The sequence below is a fragment of the Acomys minous genome (genome assembly GCF_964271855.1).
Source record: "Acomys minous genome assembly, chromosome: 10".
Taxonomy (NCBI): domain Eukaryota; kingdom Metazoa; phylum Chordata; class Mammalia; order Rodentia; family Muridae; genus Acomys; species Acomys minous.
Window position 1 is genome coordinate 114,980,741 of NC_140491.1, and position 19,395 is coordinate 115,000,135.

General features: G+C 38.4%; 1 protein-coding gene across 1 annotated transcript in view; it reads left to right on the top strand.

Annotated features, from left to right (window-relative positions):
* The window catches only part of DNAJC10 (DnaJ heat shock protein family (Hsp40) member C10), a 40,501-nt gene that overhangs the window by 3,381 nt on the left and 17,725 nt on the right, over positions 1-19,395 (top strand). Inside the window, exons 3-12 of the mRNA XM_084798508.1 lie at positions 564-726; positions 2,747-2,797; positions 7,036-7,118; positions 7,552-7,683; positions 8,272-8,365; positions 9,341-9,418; positions 11,018-11,061; positions 14,997-15,134; positions 17,504-17,593; positions 18,319-18,432. Coding sequence (XP_084654634.1) covers positions 564-726; positions 2,747-2,797; positions 7,036-7,118; positions 7,552-7,683; positions 8,272-8,365; positions 9,341-9,418; positions 11,018-11,061; positions 14,997-15,134; positions 17,504-17,593; positions 18,319-18,432 — 987 coding nt within the window. The remainder of the gene's footprint in view (positions 1-563; positions 727-2,746; positions 2,798-7,035; positions 7,119-7,551; positions 7,684-8,271; positions 8,366-9,340; positions 9,419-11,017; positions 11,062-14,996; positions 15,135-17,503; positions 17,594-18,318; positions 18,433-19,395) is intronic.

The window sequence follows — 19,395 nt, forward strand, 5'->3', positions numbered from 1 at the left end:
TTTTGAAGTAAAGGCTTCAAGTAGCCGTTAGCTTTTTCTTTTTGTTTGTTTATTTGTTAGTTTTTTTTTTTAATTTTTTTTTATTATACAATGTTCCACCTGCACAAGTGCCTGCCCGCCGGAAGAGGGCGCCAGATCTCATTATAGATGTTTGTGAGCCACCATGTGGTTGCTGGGAATTGAACTCAGGACCTTTGGAAGAGCAGCCAGTGCTGTTAACCTCTGAGCCATCTCTCCAGCCCTAGTTGAATTTTTTTTTCAGCAATTTTTAGAAGAGAAGTACTGGTATTTACCCAATGTTCATTATATTTGGATACTTTGTATAGTAATGAGAAACTGTTCCCAGAACTGTCAGACTTTTTCCTTCCTTCGGCACAAAGTGTGCTTCCTTAGCAGCACTTCCTTACTTCATCTTCATGTGTGTCCTTGTGCTCCCCCTCCTTTTCTTTTTCACCCCTGTTGGTATCTAGTATTCAGAAATCTCTGGGATCAGTTAAATCTGTATTTCTGAAGAGATTCAGATTGCACATTTGAAATAACAGTTGTGTCTAATTTTTTAACAGAATAACCCAAATGCACACGGTGATTTTTTAAAAATAAATAGAGCATATGAAGTACTCAAAGATGAAGATCTGCGGAAAAAGTACGACAAGTATGGCGAGAAGGGGCTGGAGGACAACCAGGGAGGCCAGTACGAGAGCTGGAGCTACTACCGCTACGATTTTGGTGAGGCCATGTCACGCCCGACGTCTGTCCTGTCCCTCCCTCCCCAGCGCTGCAGCTTGAACCAAAAGCCTTATGTCCTCTACCACCAAGCTATGTCTCCTGACCTGCAGCTTATTTTTTAATATGAGTAAAAGAAAAGCTAGTTTTGTTCTGGTATTTAGTTTATATAGTTATGTATGTTACTTTGATCAGCCCTTCCTAATTTACTCTGAAGTTGAATTGGAAAATGCAAGTCAGTTGGTATACAGAAATTGCTGTACATATGTGAGAATATGTTGTTCAGATTATGCATAATATTAATTTTTTTAAAAATTTTATTCACTTTACATCCTGGCCATAGCCCCATCCCTCCCCTCCAATCTCATCCCCCTGCTTCTCTGCCCGCCCCCATTCCTCAGAAAAGGGAAGCCTCCCTTCCTGTCCACCCCAGCTCATCAGCTCACATCAGCATTGTGAGTGACCTCCTCCCTGTGGCCTGGCAAGACAGTCCCACCAGGAGGTGGTGACCAAAAAACAGATTTTAGAGACAGCCCCCACTCCCCTTACTAGAGGACCCACATGAACCTGAGCTGCCATCAGCTCCATCTGTGTAGGGGCCCAGGTCCAGGCCAGGCATGGTCCTTGCATGGTGCTGCAGCCTCTGTAAGACCCCCGGGCCCTGGTCAGTTGGCTCTGTTGGTCTTGTGGAGCGCCTGTCACCTCCACGTCCTTTTCTCCTCACCCCACCCCCACTTTTCCATAAGACTCCCTGCTATGTGTAGTAGTTTTATATATGGTTCCTGTTACTTTAACAGTGTGTTTTGTGCTGTATGTTGTATTAGAAGTTAAATAATGAAGCCTTTCAAAACTTTGAAGAGCATTACATAGTCCAACAAAAGCTAAACTTTTATGGTGGCTGCCTGGTAAAGCACCATCCACCTTATGTGGTACCTTTGTTGATCATAGTTTTACATGTGGCCAGGAATAAACAGAAAAGCAAGAGGAGAGGGGCACATAGGAAAGAAGGGAAGGAGGAAGGAGAAATCACAGTTACATGAGAGTGTTCAAAGAACCAGTGTCCTGCTGTCACTAGCTAACTTCAAATGCAGGCTAAGACCTGATGTGTGCTTTTATAATAGACTACAGAAAATAGCTTAAATTTACTTGATTTTGTTTTGAAAATAACATTTAAATATATTCCCTATTGACTTTCACCATCAAGATCTGGCTTACTGCTTGTTTACATAAATAAAATTTTATTTAAATACTGTTCTGCTCATTTGTTACATATTATCAATGACTTCGGTAAGACCCTAAGGACAGAATTGAGCATTTATGTTTAAAAACAAAACAAAAAAAACTCAAAAACTGTGCCCTATAAAAGCCCAAAATATTTACGCGTGGTCACTGTAGAAAAAAATTACTATTGGTACTGCATATCCATTGTTAATGTTACTTGGATATCTCATGGAGCTAATGAGAAATTCTCTCACATTAAAGTTTAACCACAGTTTAAAACAAAACATATTTACTACTAAACATCTGTCTCTGTGGGTTTTATAGTCATGGGATTTTAAGCAGTGGACCATATTTTAAAGTGATGCCATATACTAAACATGTACTCTGAATGAGTACTGCAGTCTAATTATAACACTCAGTGTTGTGGTTTCGATAGTGTCCGCAGCTGTGTGGCATGTCATCTAGGAGAAGTTAGGTGAGGGGAATATAAACATTTGGGCTGCTTTTGCAACTTCTCGTGTGTTTGTGGTTATTTTAAAAAGTAACAAAGCACAGGTTTTGTCTGAGGGCGGAGGAGGTGATTAGGAACCTACTGGATGATAAGCCTTATCAGGGCACCGTCAGGTTTGAAATGAGTCAGCAGTGTAGTGGCTTCTGTTGGGTTTTCTCTTAATTTAATGTGTATTTGAAATTCAGTACAACTGTCTGATTTGTGTATAGCTAAGACGAGTGAATAGTTTTATATGGTGATTTATTTTAATGACGTTTTAATTTTATGATTTTCATCCACTTTTAAAATTAGGTATTTACGATGACGATCCTGAAATCATAACATTAGAAAGAAGAGAATTTGGTAAGTTTATAGGGATATGCTTTTCTGAAAGTAGTATAAGTCACATCTCTAATCCTAAACTCACAGGTCTAAATGTAATCAGAACTTAGAAATTGTTCAGGTTTTTATAAAAAGAGTATGATGTACATGGTATATTCAGAGAAGCATGTGGATCACTGTTTTAAAATAAGACCACCAGGATGGGGCTAGAGCAGTGATTCTCAGCTCGGGAGTTGAATGACTCTCATCTGCAGATCAGATATTTACATTATGTTTGCAACAGTAGCAAAATTACAGTTACAATATAACAACAAAATTAATCTTATAGTTGAGGTCACAATAACACATAGGAAGCATTAGGAAGGTTGAGAACCACCTGGCTAGAGAGATGGCTCAGTAATTAAGAGCACTTTGTTCTTGCAGAAGACCTGGATTCAGTTCCCAGCATTCAAAAGGTCTCTCACAATCATTGCTGACTACAATTTCAAGGAATTCAATGCTTTCCTCTGACATCCTTGGGCACCATGGTGCACATGCATGCATGAAGAACTATCACACATAAAATAACATTTTAGGACCATTAATACTTCTTAGTCAGTGCTTAGCAAAATGCCTGAGTATGAATACCAAAAATTAAAAATAAGAATAATACACAGTTCAGGTTCAGATTTCAAGTTATCTTGCTGTGTACTTGCGACAACAAAAAAGGGCAATTTTGGAAACTTTTTGATTCTTATCTTTTAGGTAGGTGTGGTTGTTGTGGAAGCAGGAAGCTGTGTGTGTGATTTGTGTGAAAATGCTCTACTCCACTCCCACTGCACTTTAGAACCTTAGAAAACCCAGCTTAGATCTTCCACCTTTACCTGTTATACAGCTGTTGTGTCTGTGTGCCTGCAGAGGTGTGGTGCGTGTGTATCTCTGTGCACATGTGTCTCTCAGTGTGTGCGAGTCTGTGTGTGTGAGACTGAAGTTGAGCCTCGAGCCTCGGGCATGCTAGGCAAGTACTCTTACCACTTCTGTTCTACTTCAGAACAATAAGTTGTACTCAGAAAAATTACAGTTTTATTTTGCTGTGTTATAATCACACTTAATTTAGGGAGCTGAAACAAAAATGCTACTTTCAAAAGATATATATATATATTTTTTGTTACTAAAAAGATGTGGTACAGTTACTAGATTTTTAAGTAGAGTTCCTTCTAAGTAAGGATTGCCTTTTCTTCTAATGTTTTTATTATAGGTGAGTTCTACTACAAAAGGTAGCTAACTATTTAACATAGTGCCATTGTAAGTTGTATATATGAACACTTCATCTTTCTACAAAAGAAATAAGGGAACTTGATTGGTTGCTAGACAAAAGTAATACCTGTATCATACTGTATGTCCTTATGTAGCTCTGTAGCTTTTCCTTTGGGGTTCTTTCTCTGACTCATCTTCATGCGTGTGTGTTTTGTGGACCCTCGTGGTTAGGAAACAGGAGTTTGCATAGAGAAGCAGAGGAACTGAACCAAACCTGCGGCTGCCTGTTCTGTGAGGCCACCCAGAATGAGCCTTTACCAATGCTTATATTGCAAATGAATTTATACTTTTAAGATGTCACCATGCAGAAAAGGCCTCCTAATTAGTTCACTTAGAACCCCAGATGATAATCTTAAATTCAGCCTTGAAACCTCAGAGATAATGCAGAGATGCTTAACTAATACTAACACTGTCCTTCAGGTCAGTAGACTAAGATAAGATGATCCTGTGGTGGTGGCACATGCCTTTAGTCCCAGCAGAGGCAGGCAGAGCTCTGTGAGTTCAAGGTCACCCTGGTCTACAGAGTAAGATCCAGGACAGCCAAGGCTACCCAGAGAAACCCAGAAAAACCTTAAAAAAAAAAAAAAAGACCCTGCCGTTTTAGTTGAAGACGTAGAGAGAAGATGACAAGTGTGGGCTGCAGAGCTAACTTGTATTTGGGCAACGTTACCATTGCACTTGCCTGTGAGTTTCTATTGCCATGCTTTCTATTGGCTTGAGTTAGTTAATCCTTCCATAAATAACTACAGAATCCTTTTTAAGTGATATATACATTCTTAGTGACTTCTGGAGAGTCCCTAGTACTCTCAGATCAGCTCTATTCAGATAGAATGATCCAGATGCTGCGATCCAGCTGTTGTGCTGTGGTCATGTCCCTGTTCATCTCTACTTGCAGAACCCTTCCTCTGTACCCTTAAGTCCTTTTATCCTTTCAGCTGATTAATCCACTGAAATTCCTGCCCAGTTTCTTGCCTTTCCAGTGTCTCTTCTAGTGGTGGCCAGCACTGGCTCTCACTTCCACGCTCCCATGTATTGGCACTGGACTGTTTACTGTATCTGTCTAAGGATTTCAACATAAGTTTCCAGTCGTTAGTACTGGGAAGTTTAGACTGAGTTACATAGTTCATTTTCACCAAGAAAGGAACCCCAAATGTCCAGCTTCAGCACAGAGGGCACAGGACTAGTTAGTAAGCTCTGGTTCCAGAGCCGTAAAAGTCGTTTTCTGTTGTGATCACTCGTGTTTTGCATTAGGCATAAGCATTTTATCTTGTTTATATGTCATAGTGCAATAGTACGTCAGCTGTGATAAAGTTGTAGGTTGTATTTGAAAAGCAGAAAACACATCACCATAAAGAGGCCACAGTTGAAGCACACTTCTGAAGACGGCTCAGGAAAGAGGAACTCACGACAGTGCTGCATCTTCTGCACTAGTAGAAGCTCTTGTACAGATGTTAATAGCCGTTCTGAGTCTCTGAATCAAAAGGAATTTGCATTTTTAAATATACTTGCTCTGTTTTGGGTTATTGAGTTATTTAAAACGCATCTCGGTGTGCTATTTTCTATACTATTAAAAATACTTTTAGCCCAGTGCAGTGGCCTACCCTGTGACCAGCTGCGTGGGAAGCTGGGGCAGAAGGACTGAGTTCCTGTCCAATGACCCCAGCTGCATGGGAAACAGAGGCAGAAGGACTGAGTTCCTGTCCGGCCTAGACAACATAGCAAAACCTTGAGTCTAAAACTAGGTGATGAAATGAAAATGTATGTATTTCTAGTCTTACTACTCAGTAGGCAGTGAACTGAGCAAGTGCTTACTGCCAGGATAAAAGTGTTTTTGACTCCAGATACATACAGAATCCCATGCTCCATCTCATGTGTTTGTAACTGTTGAGATGATCTCCTTTTCCTTGAAAGTTTTCCTTAGCTCTGTTGAAGGTGTCTCCCTAAGTTAATACTAGCTGCCTGCCTACGCCAACCTGACATTTGTTTAGATCATCTAGATAGTGTTTAACAGTTGCCAAACTTCACTAAAGAGTGACTGATGAGCATCCTGAGTGCCATACACTGCCTGCAGTGTGCAGGTGAGCTGTTTCTCCTTGCCAGTGACGTGTATTCACATGAATACTCATGAATGTTTCCAGCTAACAATTCAGTTAATCTAAATAGGCATAGTACGCATGTCCTGACAGTTCTAATAATTTATGAAAATTTTACTTTAAAATCATTGACAGTTGGTTTGGGTATGGAATTATATGAAGACTCCTTGTTTAAAATTTTAAAGTTTGTCTTCATTAGGCCATTTTACAGATATGTGCTGCTGGCTGGATATTTTATAATATTCAAATCTATTTTAGCAAAAATATATATTGATGTTTTAAGATGACAAATTTCTTTACCTTACATTCTTCAGCCATATGATTTTCCAAGGTAAAGATCTCATTTAGTAAAAAGATTTAACCACTGTAATGTTTACTTTGTTATGCAGGGCAGTAGTACACACCTTTGATCGCAGTGCTCTGAGCCAGAGGCAGGAGGATCTCTCTGAGTTCAAGGCAAGCCTAGTCTTCATAACAAGTTCCAGGCCACCAGGGCTACACAGTGAGACCCTGCCTCACAACTGGATTTCACCATGTGTGAGAGGCACTGGCCTTATGAGCCTTAGTCTCAGGCCTGGTTCTCCTCTGTCTCTCACGTGCACACACAGGCATACGCCCTGGCTGTTGCCTTCACAGCCACAGTTACCCTGCAGGCTTGCTGCTTAGGCACGTATAGGTTAGGAGAGCTTTGTAACGGCTAGATGGGCTTGACATTTGAAAAGGAATACTACCACTTCTAGGGAAAACCACAGAAAATAGACTATTTACAGTTCGCAATTTTTTTTTCATTCTGATCTTAGTGAAACGGCTTGGGATTGAAATGTGCTTTAATCTTTAGTGAAAAGGTCATTGTGGTTTGTGTGTTTTCAGATGCTGCTGTCAATTCTGGAGAACTGTGGTTTGTAAACTTTTACTCCCCAGGATGTTCACACTGCCACGATTTAGCCCCCACTGTACGTATGTTCAATATCCCAGCTATTAAAGCCTTTTTCCTATTTGATGCATTATTTGTGCATCCTTTTTTTTCTTGTTCTAATTTGTTGGAAATTATTTTGTATTAGTAACTGACTATCAAATCATTATCAAGTACTTTTCCCATATGTTTTATTTAGAAAAAAAAAATTCCTACTTTAAGATTATATAGGGTGATGGCTCAGCGGTTAAGGGCCCTGGCTGCTCTTCCAGCAGTCCTGAGTTGGATTCCTAGCAACCACATGGTGACTCACAACCATCTGAAATTGATCTGGTGCCCTCTTCTGGTGTGCATGAAGACAGTGTACTCATACACATAAAATAAATAATCTTTTTAAAAAACTTATATAAAGTGAAGTATGTTTGAAAGAAGAATCATTATCAGAGAAACATTTGTTTTATTTTTTATCATAGTGGAGAGAATTTGCTAAAGAAGTGGATGGGTTACTTCGAATTGGAGCTGTCAACTGTGGCGATGACCGCATGCTTTGCCGAATGAAAGGAGTCAACAGTTACCCCAGCCTCTTCATCTTTAGGTCTGGGATGGTAAGAGACGTTTCCAGTTTTAGGATTTGTGGAACTTTATAACAAGTAAACTACTACAGAAAATAGTATGTAACTTTTAGGCTGCTTTTTGCTTTTTCTTATTTTAGGAGCTAATGTATAATAAATATCTTGTATTGCTCTATGAAGCTTTTAGGGGCCATCAGTTTCTGTCATACAGGATAGTTAACATACTATGCTTTACGGTTTAGGTGCTGTCTCGTGGGATCAGTGTTGTAAAGTTCTTCTTTCTCCCAATTTCAGCTGAAACTGAAGCTAAAATTGTTATAAATGTATTAAAAGTAGTATTCTATATGATCTGTACTGCCAGGGCTTTCCAAGTATCATTTGTAAATACACTGTGTTAAGAAATAGAACTTTCCATGGGAGGGAGGGAGCAATGGGAGGATACAAGGGATGGGATAGCAGTTGAGATGTAATATGAATAAATTAATAAAGTATATTTTTAAAAAGAAATAGAACTTTCCACATGTTCAAAATAATGTTAGATATACAAGTATTTGGTAGACTTTGAAAACAAAAAAGTGAAAGTTTTTTGGTTTTTTTGTTTGTTTTCTTTTAAACCAACAGGCTGCGGTGAAATACAATGGCGACAGATCAAAAGACAGCTTAGTGAGCTTCGCCATGCAGCACGTCAGGAGCACAGTGACAGAGCTGTCAGCAGGTAGTTGTGTTTTCTTAACTTGCCTGGTTTTCAGGGATATTTTGAATTTGCAATGGTAGTTTTACATTTGGGTCGAAATAATGATGTTTTGAAGTCTCTTTCCCTGTGCTGCTTAGAAAGGAGTTATATCATTTTCTGGTTCCTGCTGGCCTGTGCGTTGAGCAGGCTGGTTTTATTTGCATAAAGACTACCGAAGTTCGGGTGTGGAGGACTGTGAGCTTGGAGGGAACGCATCCGTAAAGCAGCTGATTCTCAGTAGCAATGTAGCTTCCAAAGCCACAGGCAGAAAGTTCTTTTAAAGTTCTAAACACTTCTAATGTTAGGTTTTAATTCACCAAATGATTTTAGGTTGGCTATTGAAAGTACCATGGACAGAGTTCATGCCTAGAGGGAGGTCTTCCGCGTTGCACACCAGCTGTGTGGCCGAGACTGTGTTTAGCGCTATGCTTGGAGTAATGCATACACAGACCCAGCCACCACAGCTTCCCTTCAGTGAGCAGGATGCCAGGGAACGATTGAAATGACCCAGCAACTTTTTCGGTTAAGCATACAGAAGCATAAAGAAACAACCCAGTTGAGGAAAAGGAAAGTTAGAATATGCTTCCTTAAAGTAGACACACTCATTCCTCATTGGATTGAGCAGGAAGGCTTCAGAGCACTGGGTATTTGGGAATTAGCAATTCTTCACAAATCTAAGAGACAGCAGTGGAGTGGGCCTGTGTGGGAAGGACTGTTTCTTGCCACATAGATAGGCAGAACAGGGTTGTAAAGGACTTGACTTACTGCTTGTGTTTTCTAAAAATAATTGGTATGTCTTAGAAATAATTAGTACACTCAAGATGTAAAGTGAATAAATAAATTTTTAAAAAATTGGTAATGTTTAGAGGGTAGTTAACTTTGGAAGGAAAGAATACCATTTGGAAAAGTGTTTTCATTGCTGAGTTTCATTACTCAGAAATTTTAATTTCTTTAAAGGAAATTTTGTTAACGCCATAGAAACTGCTTTTTCTGCTGGTCTCGGCTGGCTGATCACCTTTTGTTCTAAAGGAGAAGGTAAGTTTGTCATTTTGTTAGATTAAGACTGATATCAAAATTTAGGGAATAGTTTACACTACTGTACTTGATTATTTTTTTCTGTCAATAATCAGTTATTTCAGGGTACAATTTAAGTTTCAAATTACAAGCATTTACTTAGTAAATGTGTGTGTCTTTGTTATTTTACATATAACTGGTAATGAAATTAGTGATGTGTCAGTGTATCTGTATACTTTGATGTTCAGTGAAGGAGTTTTTCCCCTTAGTTGTTCTCAGGATACATTGTACCTCAAATGGACAAAGATAAATTGTGCAGTGTACAAAGTAATTGGTTATATCAAGTACAATTGCTTCCAAAATCATTTTTAGAAATTCAGACTTTGAAACTTATGCATATAAAAAGATGTGTTCGCCTCATAAAGTTATATCTTTGATGATGATAGTCTCATTTTCTAGGGCCACTCCCTCATAAATTATTTAAAATTCAATGTTCGCATCCAAACTTTAAAAATTTAAACTGTGTTCAGTGAGATCAATTAAACACTGCTCCAAATATTATAAAATAGCTCCATTGTTAATACTCTTTAGTGTCTGATCCCAATGTTTTTTTCTTTTTTAAGATTTATTTCTTTTGTGTATATGAATGTCCTATCTGCATGTACATCTACACGCCAGCAGAGGGCATCAGATCACATTATAGATGGTTGTGAGCCACCTATCAGGAATTCATCTCAGGACCTCTGGAAGAGCACACAGTGCTCTTAACCACTGAGCCCTCCCCCCAGGCCCCAATGTGGGTATTTTTCTTACTCGTCACCTTTTTACCTTTGTGCCCCTGTTCTGTAGATATATTGTTTTATGACAAAAAGCTGCCCATCCTCCTAGACCTTGGAACCCAGAGGTTCTCAGTCTTCCTAGTGCTGATTTAATTATACATGTTGTGGTGACCCCAACTATAAAATTATTTTTGTTGCCACTTCATAACTGTAATTTTGCTTGCTGGTGTTATAACTTGTAAATATCTGATACGCAGCATATGCAACCTCAAAGGGGCTTTAACTTACGGGTGGAGAACCACTTTTCTAGCCAAAGCTAATGTCGATTTCTCTATCGACACATGAGCGTTTGTAACTCTCTCACACGCTGGCATATATCTCTGATCCCCTGAGGGACCACAGTGCCCTTTCTTCCGTATCTTACCTCATTGGATCCTATTCATATCTAATAAAATTTTATTTTTGAAAAGGTGAAATGCCTGTTTTAAGATGTATTATACTTTGAGGATTCTGCATATACCTTTTCAAATCCGTTTTATACATTTTATTTCTTTCAAATAATCTTGGCAAAAGGAGAGTTGCTGAGAGGATAAGCTCTTTAGTGACACTGGCTGCCTTTTGCGGATGGAAATCCAGAGAACTTTCGGGCAGGGAATGAAGGCGTGAACTTGCCTGAGTGTGAGACAGAGATTGCCTGGCGGGCCCTGAGTCTGCCGGCCACGCCTGTCGTCCTTTCCCAGGACAGCCCAGTTACTTGCCTTAAACACAACATGGTTGGAGTGGGTGAAAGGGACACGTCAGACCTAAAACTAAAACAGCCTCGTACATTTTCTTCCCCTAGATTGTTTGACACCACAGACACGACTCAGGCTTAGTGGCATGTTGGTAAGCATCCATCCTTTTTGTAAAACTGTAAGAGGTAGACTAGCTAGAAGTTTACACCAAGCACCTTTTCGTGATTTTGTGAGCACTTTATCCCACTCACCTGTGATCTTGTCTTCTGATAGACATGGTTTTAGCTCTTAAGTGTCTAATCATTACTGTGCTCAGTTAGTGTTGACGTGTGCTTTCACTGTAACTCAGACCTAAGTCGTCCCCGTCTGTTACTTCTTATAAAGTACTCCAGTTGTGTGTGTGTGTGTGTGTGTGTGTGTGCTAATGTTTTTGTCATTCCCACACTTTAGATTTTGTCGTCTCAGTCTTGAGCTGCTGGTTTTCTGCTTACTTGGTGTGGTTAGGGAATGTGCTGTGAACAATGCTCATCCTTCTAGTGTTGCTAAACCTCCCACTGGTCTCTGAGGTGGTCAGTTGTGAAAGCTGTAAGAGTTCTGTATAATATTGATGTTGATTGGGTGTGGGTTTTATACATAATAGATCAAATTTGTGAGGTTCATATCTGCTTCAATTCTATACTGCTTAATTGGGGGGATATATTACATGTATCTATCATGTGTGTGTGTATATGTATGCAGCATAGTCATCTGTTACTTAAGGATAATGCCCTGAGAAATACATTAGGCAATTTCATCATTGTGAGGCATCCTAGAATTTACTCAGACAAGCCCAGTGTGTTCAGGGTGCCTCATACCTAGCTTTATAGTACAGCCTATTGCCTCCAGGCTGCCAAACTGTACAGATGTTACAGTGCTGAAAATAGAGGAGGTGGCAGCACATTGCTAAGTATGTGCATGTAAACATAGAAAGAATGCAATAAAAATGTAGTATGGAAGCTAAGAATTTGGACCGCTACAGAGCATGTAACATGAATGTGATTACCATAGTCTTTATGAGCACTGTACACTTGGGCCACACCAAGTTTATAAGTACATGTTTTGTTTTGTTTTTCAGTAACTAACCTTAGCCTGCTGCCTCTTGACTGAAGGCCAAATGCACACATTGGGCAACTCCTGCCCAGGGCCAGGGTTGCTGTACTGTCCTCCACCTCCATATCCTCTCCCACTGGAAGGTCGTGGTGGGCAGTAGCATGCAGGGACTCACCTTCTGTGAGAGCAATGCCGCCTTCCCTTCCCTTCAGAGGACCGGCCTAAGGCTCTTGAAGCCTTGACCCCTTTTCAGGAAGTATGGCCATGGTGGCCTGCTAACTGTACTCCTGTTACTCAGCATGATCTTCCTTCAGGCAGGTGCATGCCATGAGCATCCCTGTCTTTTAATGGAAGCCATTTGTGTTGCGAGTCCATGGTTTGTTTTTTGGTTTTGGTTTTGTTTTTGTTTGGTAGAGTTTAGTAAAGTCTACAGAAAGAAAAACCTTTCACTGGATTGGAGAATTCTTTTTTTCTTCCATGTTTTCCTTTGTTCAGCTGTGACTTCTCTAAGCCTTGGGGATCTTGCTGCTCCCTTTCAGTCTTCCGGGGTGACTGTCAGAACACACAGAGGCCATGCTGCCCATGAGTGCTTATGCAGGGCGTTGCTGTACTTTGACATTCTTGGAAGTAACATGAGCATTATAACGAGTTGATAGCTGTTCACCTTTATAGATTATGGGATTTTCCTAAGAAATGGTTTTGGCTAATATCAAAATCACGAACTTAATTTACTCGTGTTTCCTTATTTCACTTCAAAACTAGGCAACTACTCTTTCAATACTACTTTAGACTCATTTAAGGATCTTTAAAAATACCAAACCACAGCTCCCCAGAGCAGGCAAAGTAGAACAGTAGAAGGCGAGATGTGAACATCAGTATCTTTTATTGTCTGTTTATAGTCTTTGGTCATCAGAACCATTTGCCTCTCTCCCTCCTTCAGGAAACACTGTACTTCCTGTAAGCATCAGGGATATGCTGCCCTTGAAATCATGCTGGGAAGGCTCGTCTTCTCTCCCCCTTTGAAGGAGACACTCAGATGTGTATAGCGCCCTCATGTGATGTGGTGACACCTCTTTTGTTGCCTGAAGAAGGTCTTTGGTGATATCTCCTTGTACTTTCTGACTTTTTTTTCTCTTGATCAGATTTTAAAAGCTTATCATATTTTATAAGTCTTTTTCTTTCTACCTTGGTACTTTTAGTTTTACATTTTATTTCCTTCTTCTGTTTTCTTAGGATTCAGTTTGTTCTAAAATTGTTGTGATAGGTAAGTCATTAATAGTTAGGCTTTCTTTTCTAATATTTAGACTATAAATCACTACACATTACAGCTTTAACAACATATATGTTGTTACATAGTATTTTTATTAATTCAAATATTTTTCTAACTTTCTTGAATCATAGACTACTTAGTACTGTTTAATGTCTAAAAATAGGTAGTTTTTTGAAGCTTCATGTTAATTCCAACATGGGTGAATAAATATGGTTTTAGTATTGAGCTAAATTGAGATGTAATTATGGCCTAATAAAAACTTTTATAAATACTCACTTTTGAAAAAGTGATTTTTGTATTTAATAGATGCATACCTCTATAAGATAAACTGGAATGTGTGTGTGTGTGTGTGTGTGTGTGTGCATATGCATATGTACACATATATATTGTATTTGTACGTATACGTGTATGGGTAACGTTTGTTACTGTCATCAAGTCTAGATTTTGGTTTTCTTGCTAAATTGCAATACTTCCTATTATAGACATTTCTATTTGTCCATTTTGTTTTGCTAACATTTTTTTGTTTTGAGCCTTATGTGAATACAAGCTAGAAATGTTGATTATCTTTGTAATTTGTATGCCATAAAGATTACAAGTCTCTGACCAGAGCCTTTGAGTGCAGATTCCTTCATTACCTCTTATGACTTTGCTGTCCTCTGTGTTATATGGGTTTTGATAAGTCTTCCATGCAATAAATTGAACCTATCTTTATGTGTATATGTATCTGTATATGGTGCTGGTGACTGTACCCAGGGTTTGGAGTATGCGGGATATATCCCCAGCCCAAGGGAATCAAGTATCTTAAGTCTACAATTAAACTTTTACTTACTGTTGCTCACATACAATACCATCTCTGCTTTTTAAGGCATTTATTTATCTTTAATTTCCTGACGTTTTAAGTATTAAGCACAGTGCGCAATAGTCTATAATTCAAAAAAGTTAGAAATTTTTTGAATTGATAATAAAGGTACTACAAACAAAATATAGTATGTTGCTAATGCTGTAATTTTTGATCATTTATAGCCTAACTATTGGGAGAAGAGAGCCTAACTATTAATGAGTTACAACATAGATGCCATTTTCTTGTTTTGCTTTAACACTGTTGGATTTTGTGAATCTGTAGGCTAATTTTTTCATCCTGGTAGCCGTTAGTTTAGTGTTCGCTTTTTTCTTGTTTTTATCCTGTCGTTCTGGAATTCCACTTGAATGCGTGCCAGCTCTACTTACCAGCGTGACTAGTCTGCACAGGTTTTTTTTCATAACTTGACATTTCCAGAAATGTGCTTTTCATGTAGGGTTTTGGGACTCATTGCAGCTCACCCAGCAGCAGGTCAGAACCGGCAGAGCTGAGTGAACGCACATCATAGCTGCAGAGCACACCTGAGGGCCTCGTAATGCAAGGGCAGCACAGTGAGGAGCCCTGTGCAAATCACAGTGTAGGCTTTTTAAATCTCACACTATTGAACAGCCTAGTTTTATTCTGCCAAAATGTAGATCTTGTAGGTATGTACGAAATATGTAAAAGTAGATGTTTATTTACTGTAGTGGGTGTTTGATATTGAGGAAACTGATTTTATTGTTTGAAATTATAGAACACTGTGAAGATTACCTTTTTTGTAGTTTCAGCTTTATAATGGAAAAGCTGAGTTTTTCAATTAAAGGTAAATCTCATTGAGCTTTTCTTTTCTTTGCCCCATGGCATTGTTCGTTCTTCCCACTTCCCATAGGAAGGTCTTGTTCACGTGGGGTGGGTGGACTGTGACGCCCAGGACAGCCTCTGTAAGAGTTTGGACATCACAGCGAGCACCACTGCTTATTTTCCTCCTGGAGCCACTTTGAGTCACAAAGAAAATTCCAGCGTTTTGGTATGTATCACTTTAAGGAAGTTACCCTGCATATAAGTGGATCCACACATACACTGAGAGGTAGTAGCGCTTTGTGAACAGTGTGGAAAGGAACGAACTGCTTTATATCACTGATTGTGAAACATTTCATTACTTGGTACAAACAATTTCTGGGTGTTTTTTAACCAGTTTGAAAAATCTGTTATAGCAATTGTTTTCTTTTTCTCTTTCTCTTTTTCTTTTTTCTTTTAAGATTTATTTATGTAGTATGTATACAGTGCTCTGCCTGCGTGTACATCTGCACATCAGAAGAGGGCGTCAGATCTCATTATAGATGGTTGTGAGCCACCATGTGGTTGCTGGGAATTGCACTCAGGACCTCTGGAAGAGCAGCCGGTGCTCTTCACCTCTGAGCCACCTCTCCAGCCCTAGTAATTGTTTTCAAGCCGTGTTTACATTATATCTAAGACCCTTACACGCTGTAGTGACGAAAGAATGGAGTACATCTTAAGTCCAATGAAAGAAATTTTGTCACGAGTTTTCACTGGTTTCATTTAGTTGTAGTTTTAAATATTGAACATGTAGATGTTTAGAGTTAGCTGGGGCGGAGATAACCTATCTTTTTCTGCTGAATATACAATAGTCATACATGCAAATAATATGTTTGGGTCATATATCCGCCCCATCCACTTCCTCCCATAAGCTACCCACCTTCATGTGCTGTCTTACGCCTTTTATTTATGGCACACAATTTATGTATATTGTCATTGGTTTTTTCCTATATTGTTGTATGTTTTATAAGTTTATTTGCTGCTAAATGCTGAACACATAGAATGTATGTTTATGATTCCTACAATAGTACACACACATAGATGTTTGTGTATGTGCATATATGTTTGTCAGTATGTACACATGAAATGAATAGTTGTATATATGATTTTTTTCATGAGTGGAATGAAATAGCAAATAGTTAAGAAAATTTTTTACTATATTTGTATTATATTAATTATTTATTATTTATTTTAAAATATTCATACATCCTTTTAAAAAGAATCCCTAAATATAATCTACTAATTATGACATACTTAGTTTAATGTATCCTCTTTTGAGACATATTTATTTGTATACTTACATGCCTATAAATAATGTACAATTTTACATGTTCAACTTGTGTATTTCTTAGTTACCTGTTTGCAATACCTGTTTGGAATGAGATAGTTGCAACAATTTTTCCTAATTCATATTGTTAGATTGCTATGCCAGTTTGTGAGCCAAGAAATTATTTCATATAATATTTATGCTATAGTTTTTAATATAAAGTACATTTAAGAAATCTGAATTTTCTGCTCTTAGTGTTAAAATTAACATTGCTAATCCATTTGCTCATTTTCATGCCTAACACAAGTAAAGGGTAGATTTCGTGACCACTCCTGCAGGTTAGAATTTTAGTATGTTAAGTAATATTGAATTAATAAACATAAATGGCTCATAGCTGTAAAGATACATACTAAACCCTACAGTTAATTGGTGCATTCCTTGTAGTAGCATATGCTTTGTTGATAGGACAACACAGAGTCCTAGGAAAAATATAGGTTGATTATAAAATACAGGTGGAAATAAAGGATGTTTGACGGGAGGTGTGCGTCCTGTGAGCACGTTGTTTTACATAAGAGACCTGGCTTTCAGACATACTTGAAGAAATCTTTGTGTGTGTATTTTACTCTTAAAAATTCCTACCTATGTGATTTGATTTCTGAAAGCATCCATAATTATTTTTCTAGTTCTCAGTTCTTCCTGATAGAAGTACTGTAACATTAGAAATGCTCTAATATCAAAACCTAAGGGCTGAAGCAGGGGCGTTGTGTGAACTGCGTTAGAGCTGCAGCTGAGTAAGCCTGTTCTCATCGTGACTTAGAATTCACTTCACATTAGAGAGGATTACCACAAAATTTTCACTTATGACTTAATATCTCATAATTCCTTTGCATCCTTTTTTTTTTTTTAAAGAACAATAACCCAGCCAAGGAGGCTAGGATAATGTTTCAGTATAGAAGGTTGCTCGCACAGGCCTGGTAATCAGGGTTGTTGAGTGGAGTTCACGTAACATCAGTGTAACAGAACCAGCACCACAGTGTTCTTTGACCTCTCTGTGCATATGTCCGCACACATGCACACTAACAGCCTTCTTAAATTAAAAAAAAAGGTCCCAGTTATACAATATTTTTAGTAATTACCAACATGTAAGTATACTTTTAAAACATAGTTGAAATAATTTGAAAAACTGGTTAACTTACGTGACTGTTTTCTTAAAACTTGCTGTATAGAAACTGAGATAAGATGGTAAGTGAGTACTTACTTTCAAAGCTTACGGTATGGTTCCCTTGTTCCAGTTTCTTAACTCATTGGATGCTAAGGAAATATACATGGAAATCATACATAATCTTCCAGACTTCGAGCTGCTTTCAGCAAATAAACTAGAGGTAATATTTTTATGCTACTAATAAATGTTGGTAACATTGCAAGTCTTAATATTTTAATAATATCTTTTATTTATTCGTAGAGAGACTCAAAAATAGCAGTTTCAAAGGATGATATCTTACTTCTGGGTTAGGTTCTGATTATTGAAATTACTGTGTTTCTAATTCAAAAGGCATAGTCATCCCTGAATCTGAGCTTCAGAAAGGACCAAAAAGGCAGGATATGGGTGGCAGAGCAGTCTCAGTCTGACCTGAGCTTTATATGTTCCTGCTCACACAGCTCTGCTGTTCACTGGAATAGGACGACATGGTTTTAGAGTGTTTACAGATACGCAGTTAGTAGTAGACTCAATCAGTTTATTCCATTCATCACTTAGCTCTGGAGTTAGTATTTTTACCAAATATTTTATTAAGCCTAAAAAATATCTGACTTCTCCAGCCCTACCCCAAATATTAAGTTATTAAAATCATACTGTTTTCTTGGAACCACCGTTGCTTTAACAACCATTGCATTCTTTATAACTCAGTGACCCGACTCTTAGCACGTGCTTTATGTGCATTATCTCTAGCAACTGCAAAATAAGATTATAGCTGGCTTTGAATGTAGGTAAGACCTTGAATTAATAAGTAGGGCAGCTAAACTTTATTTTGTGTCAAAAAAAAAAATTAGATCCTTAGAAATTGCAGTTTACCCCTTGCTGACAATGGCTTTTTCTTTGTACCTCAAGGATCGTTTGGCACATCATCGCTGGCTTTTATTTTTTCACTTCGGAAAAAATGAAAATGGAAATGATCATGAATTGAAAAAACTGAAAACTCTACTTAAAAATGAGCATATTCAAGTAAGGAAAAATATAACGCTTTGACTATGTACTTCCTTATTTGTTCTTAATGTGCATAAAAGTTTGCCAGCTTTTCCTTTTTTCTTTTTTTTTTAATTAAATATTTAATGTATGTGAGTGCTCTATCTGCATATACACCTGCACGCCAGAAGAGGGCACCAGATCTCACTACAGATGGTTGTGAGCCACCATGTGGTTGCTGGGAGTTGAATTCAGAGCCTCTGAAAGAGCACCCAGTGCTCTTAACCTCTGGGCCATCTCTCCAGCCCCACTTTCTTTCTTTGCAAAACAGCTTTACTGTCAGGGGATACAGTTGGCTAGTAGAGTGCTTACACAGGTGCATGAGGCTCTGAATTTGACTGCCCAGTAGTGCATACGCCTGGCATTAGCACAAATCTGTAATCCCTGTGGAAGCAGAAGGACCGGAAGTCCACGGTCATCCGCAACTACTTAGAGAGAGGCCAGCCTGGACCACACAAGATTCTGTGGTCATTGAATCTTACTGATATCTATTGGTGTATGTATAGACTTACTGTTGTTTTGTCCCCTGATTTTTTGTCCGTTAGTTAAGATTTTCATTTGCTTTGTTTTAACAGTGCATTGCTGTAGCACAGCCTGTCCTGGAACTTGTCTTCACCTCACCCTCCTGACCATGCCCAACTTCTAAGCATTTTCATTTCCGTTTATATTTCTTAAATTACTCATTATTTTGTTCATTGTCTATATATTTGTGTTCTACTTTTGTTTTATTGTAATCTGAGAAGATACATGTGATTTTAGTTGTTTTAAATTGTTGATTATTGTTTGTGGGTTATATGGTCTGTTGTTGTGTTTTCATAAAGGATACTTCTTAGTGGCACCCACTAAATAGCAATAACTGAATCTAGTCGTGCATACGTAAGTGCATGTGGAGGCTAGAAGTCCACATAGGGTGCCTCCCTCAGTCACTGCCAACCTGAACTC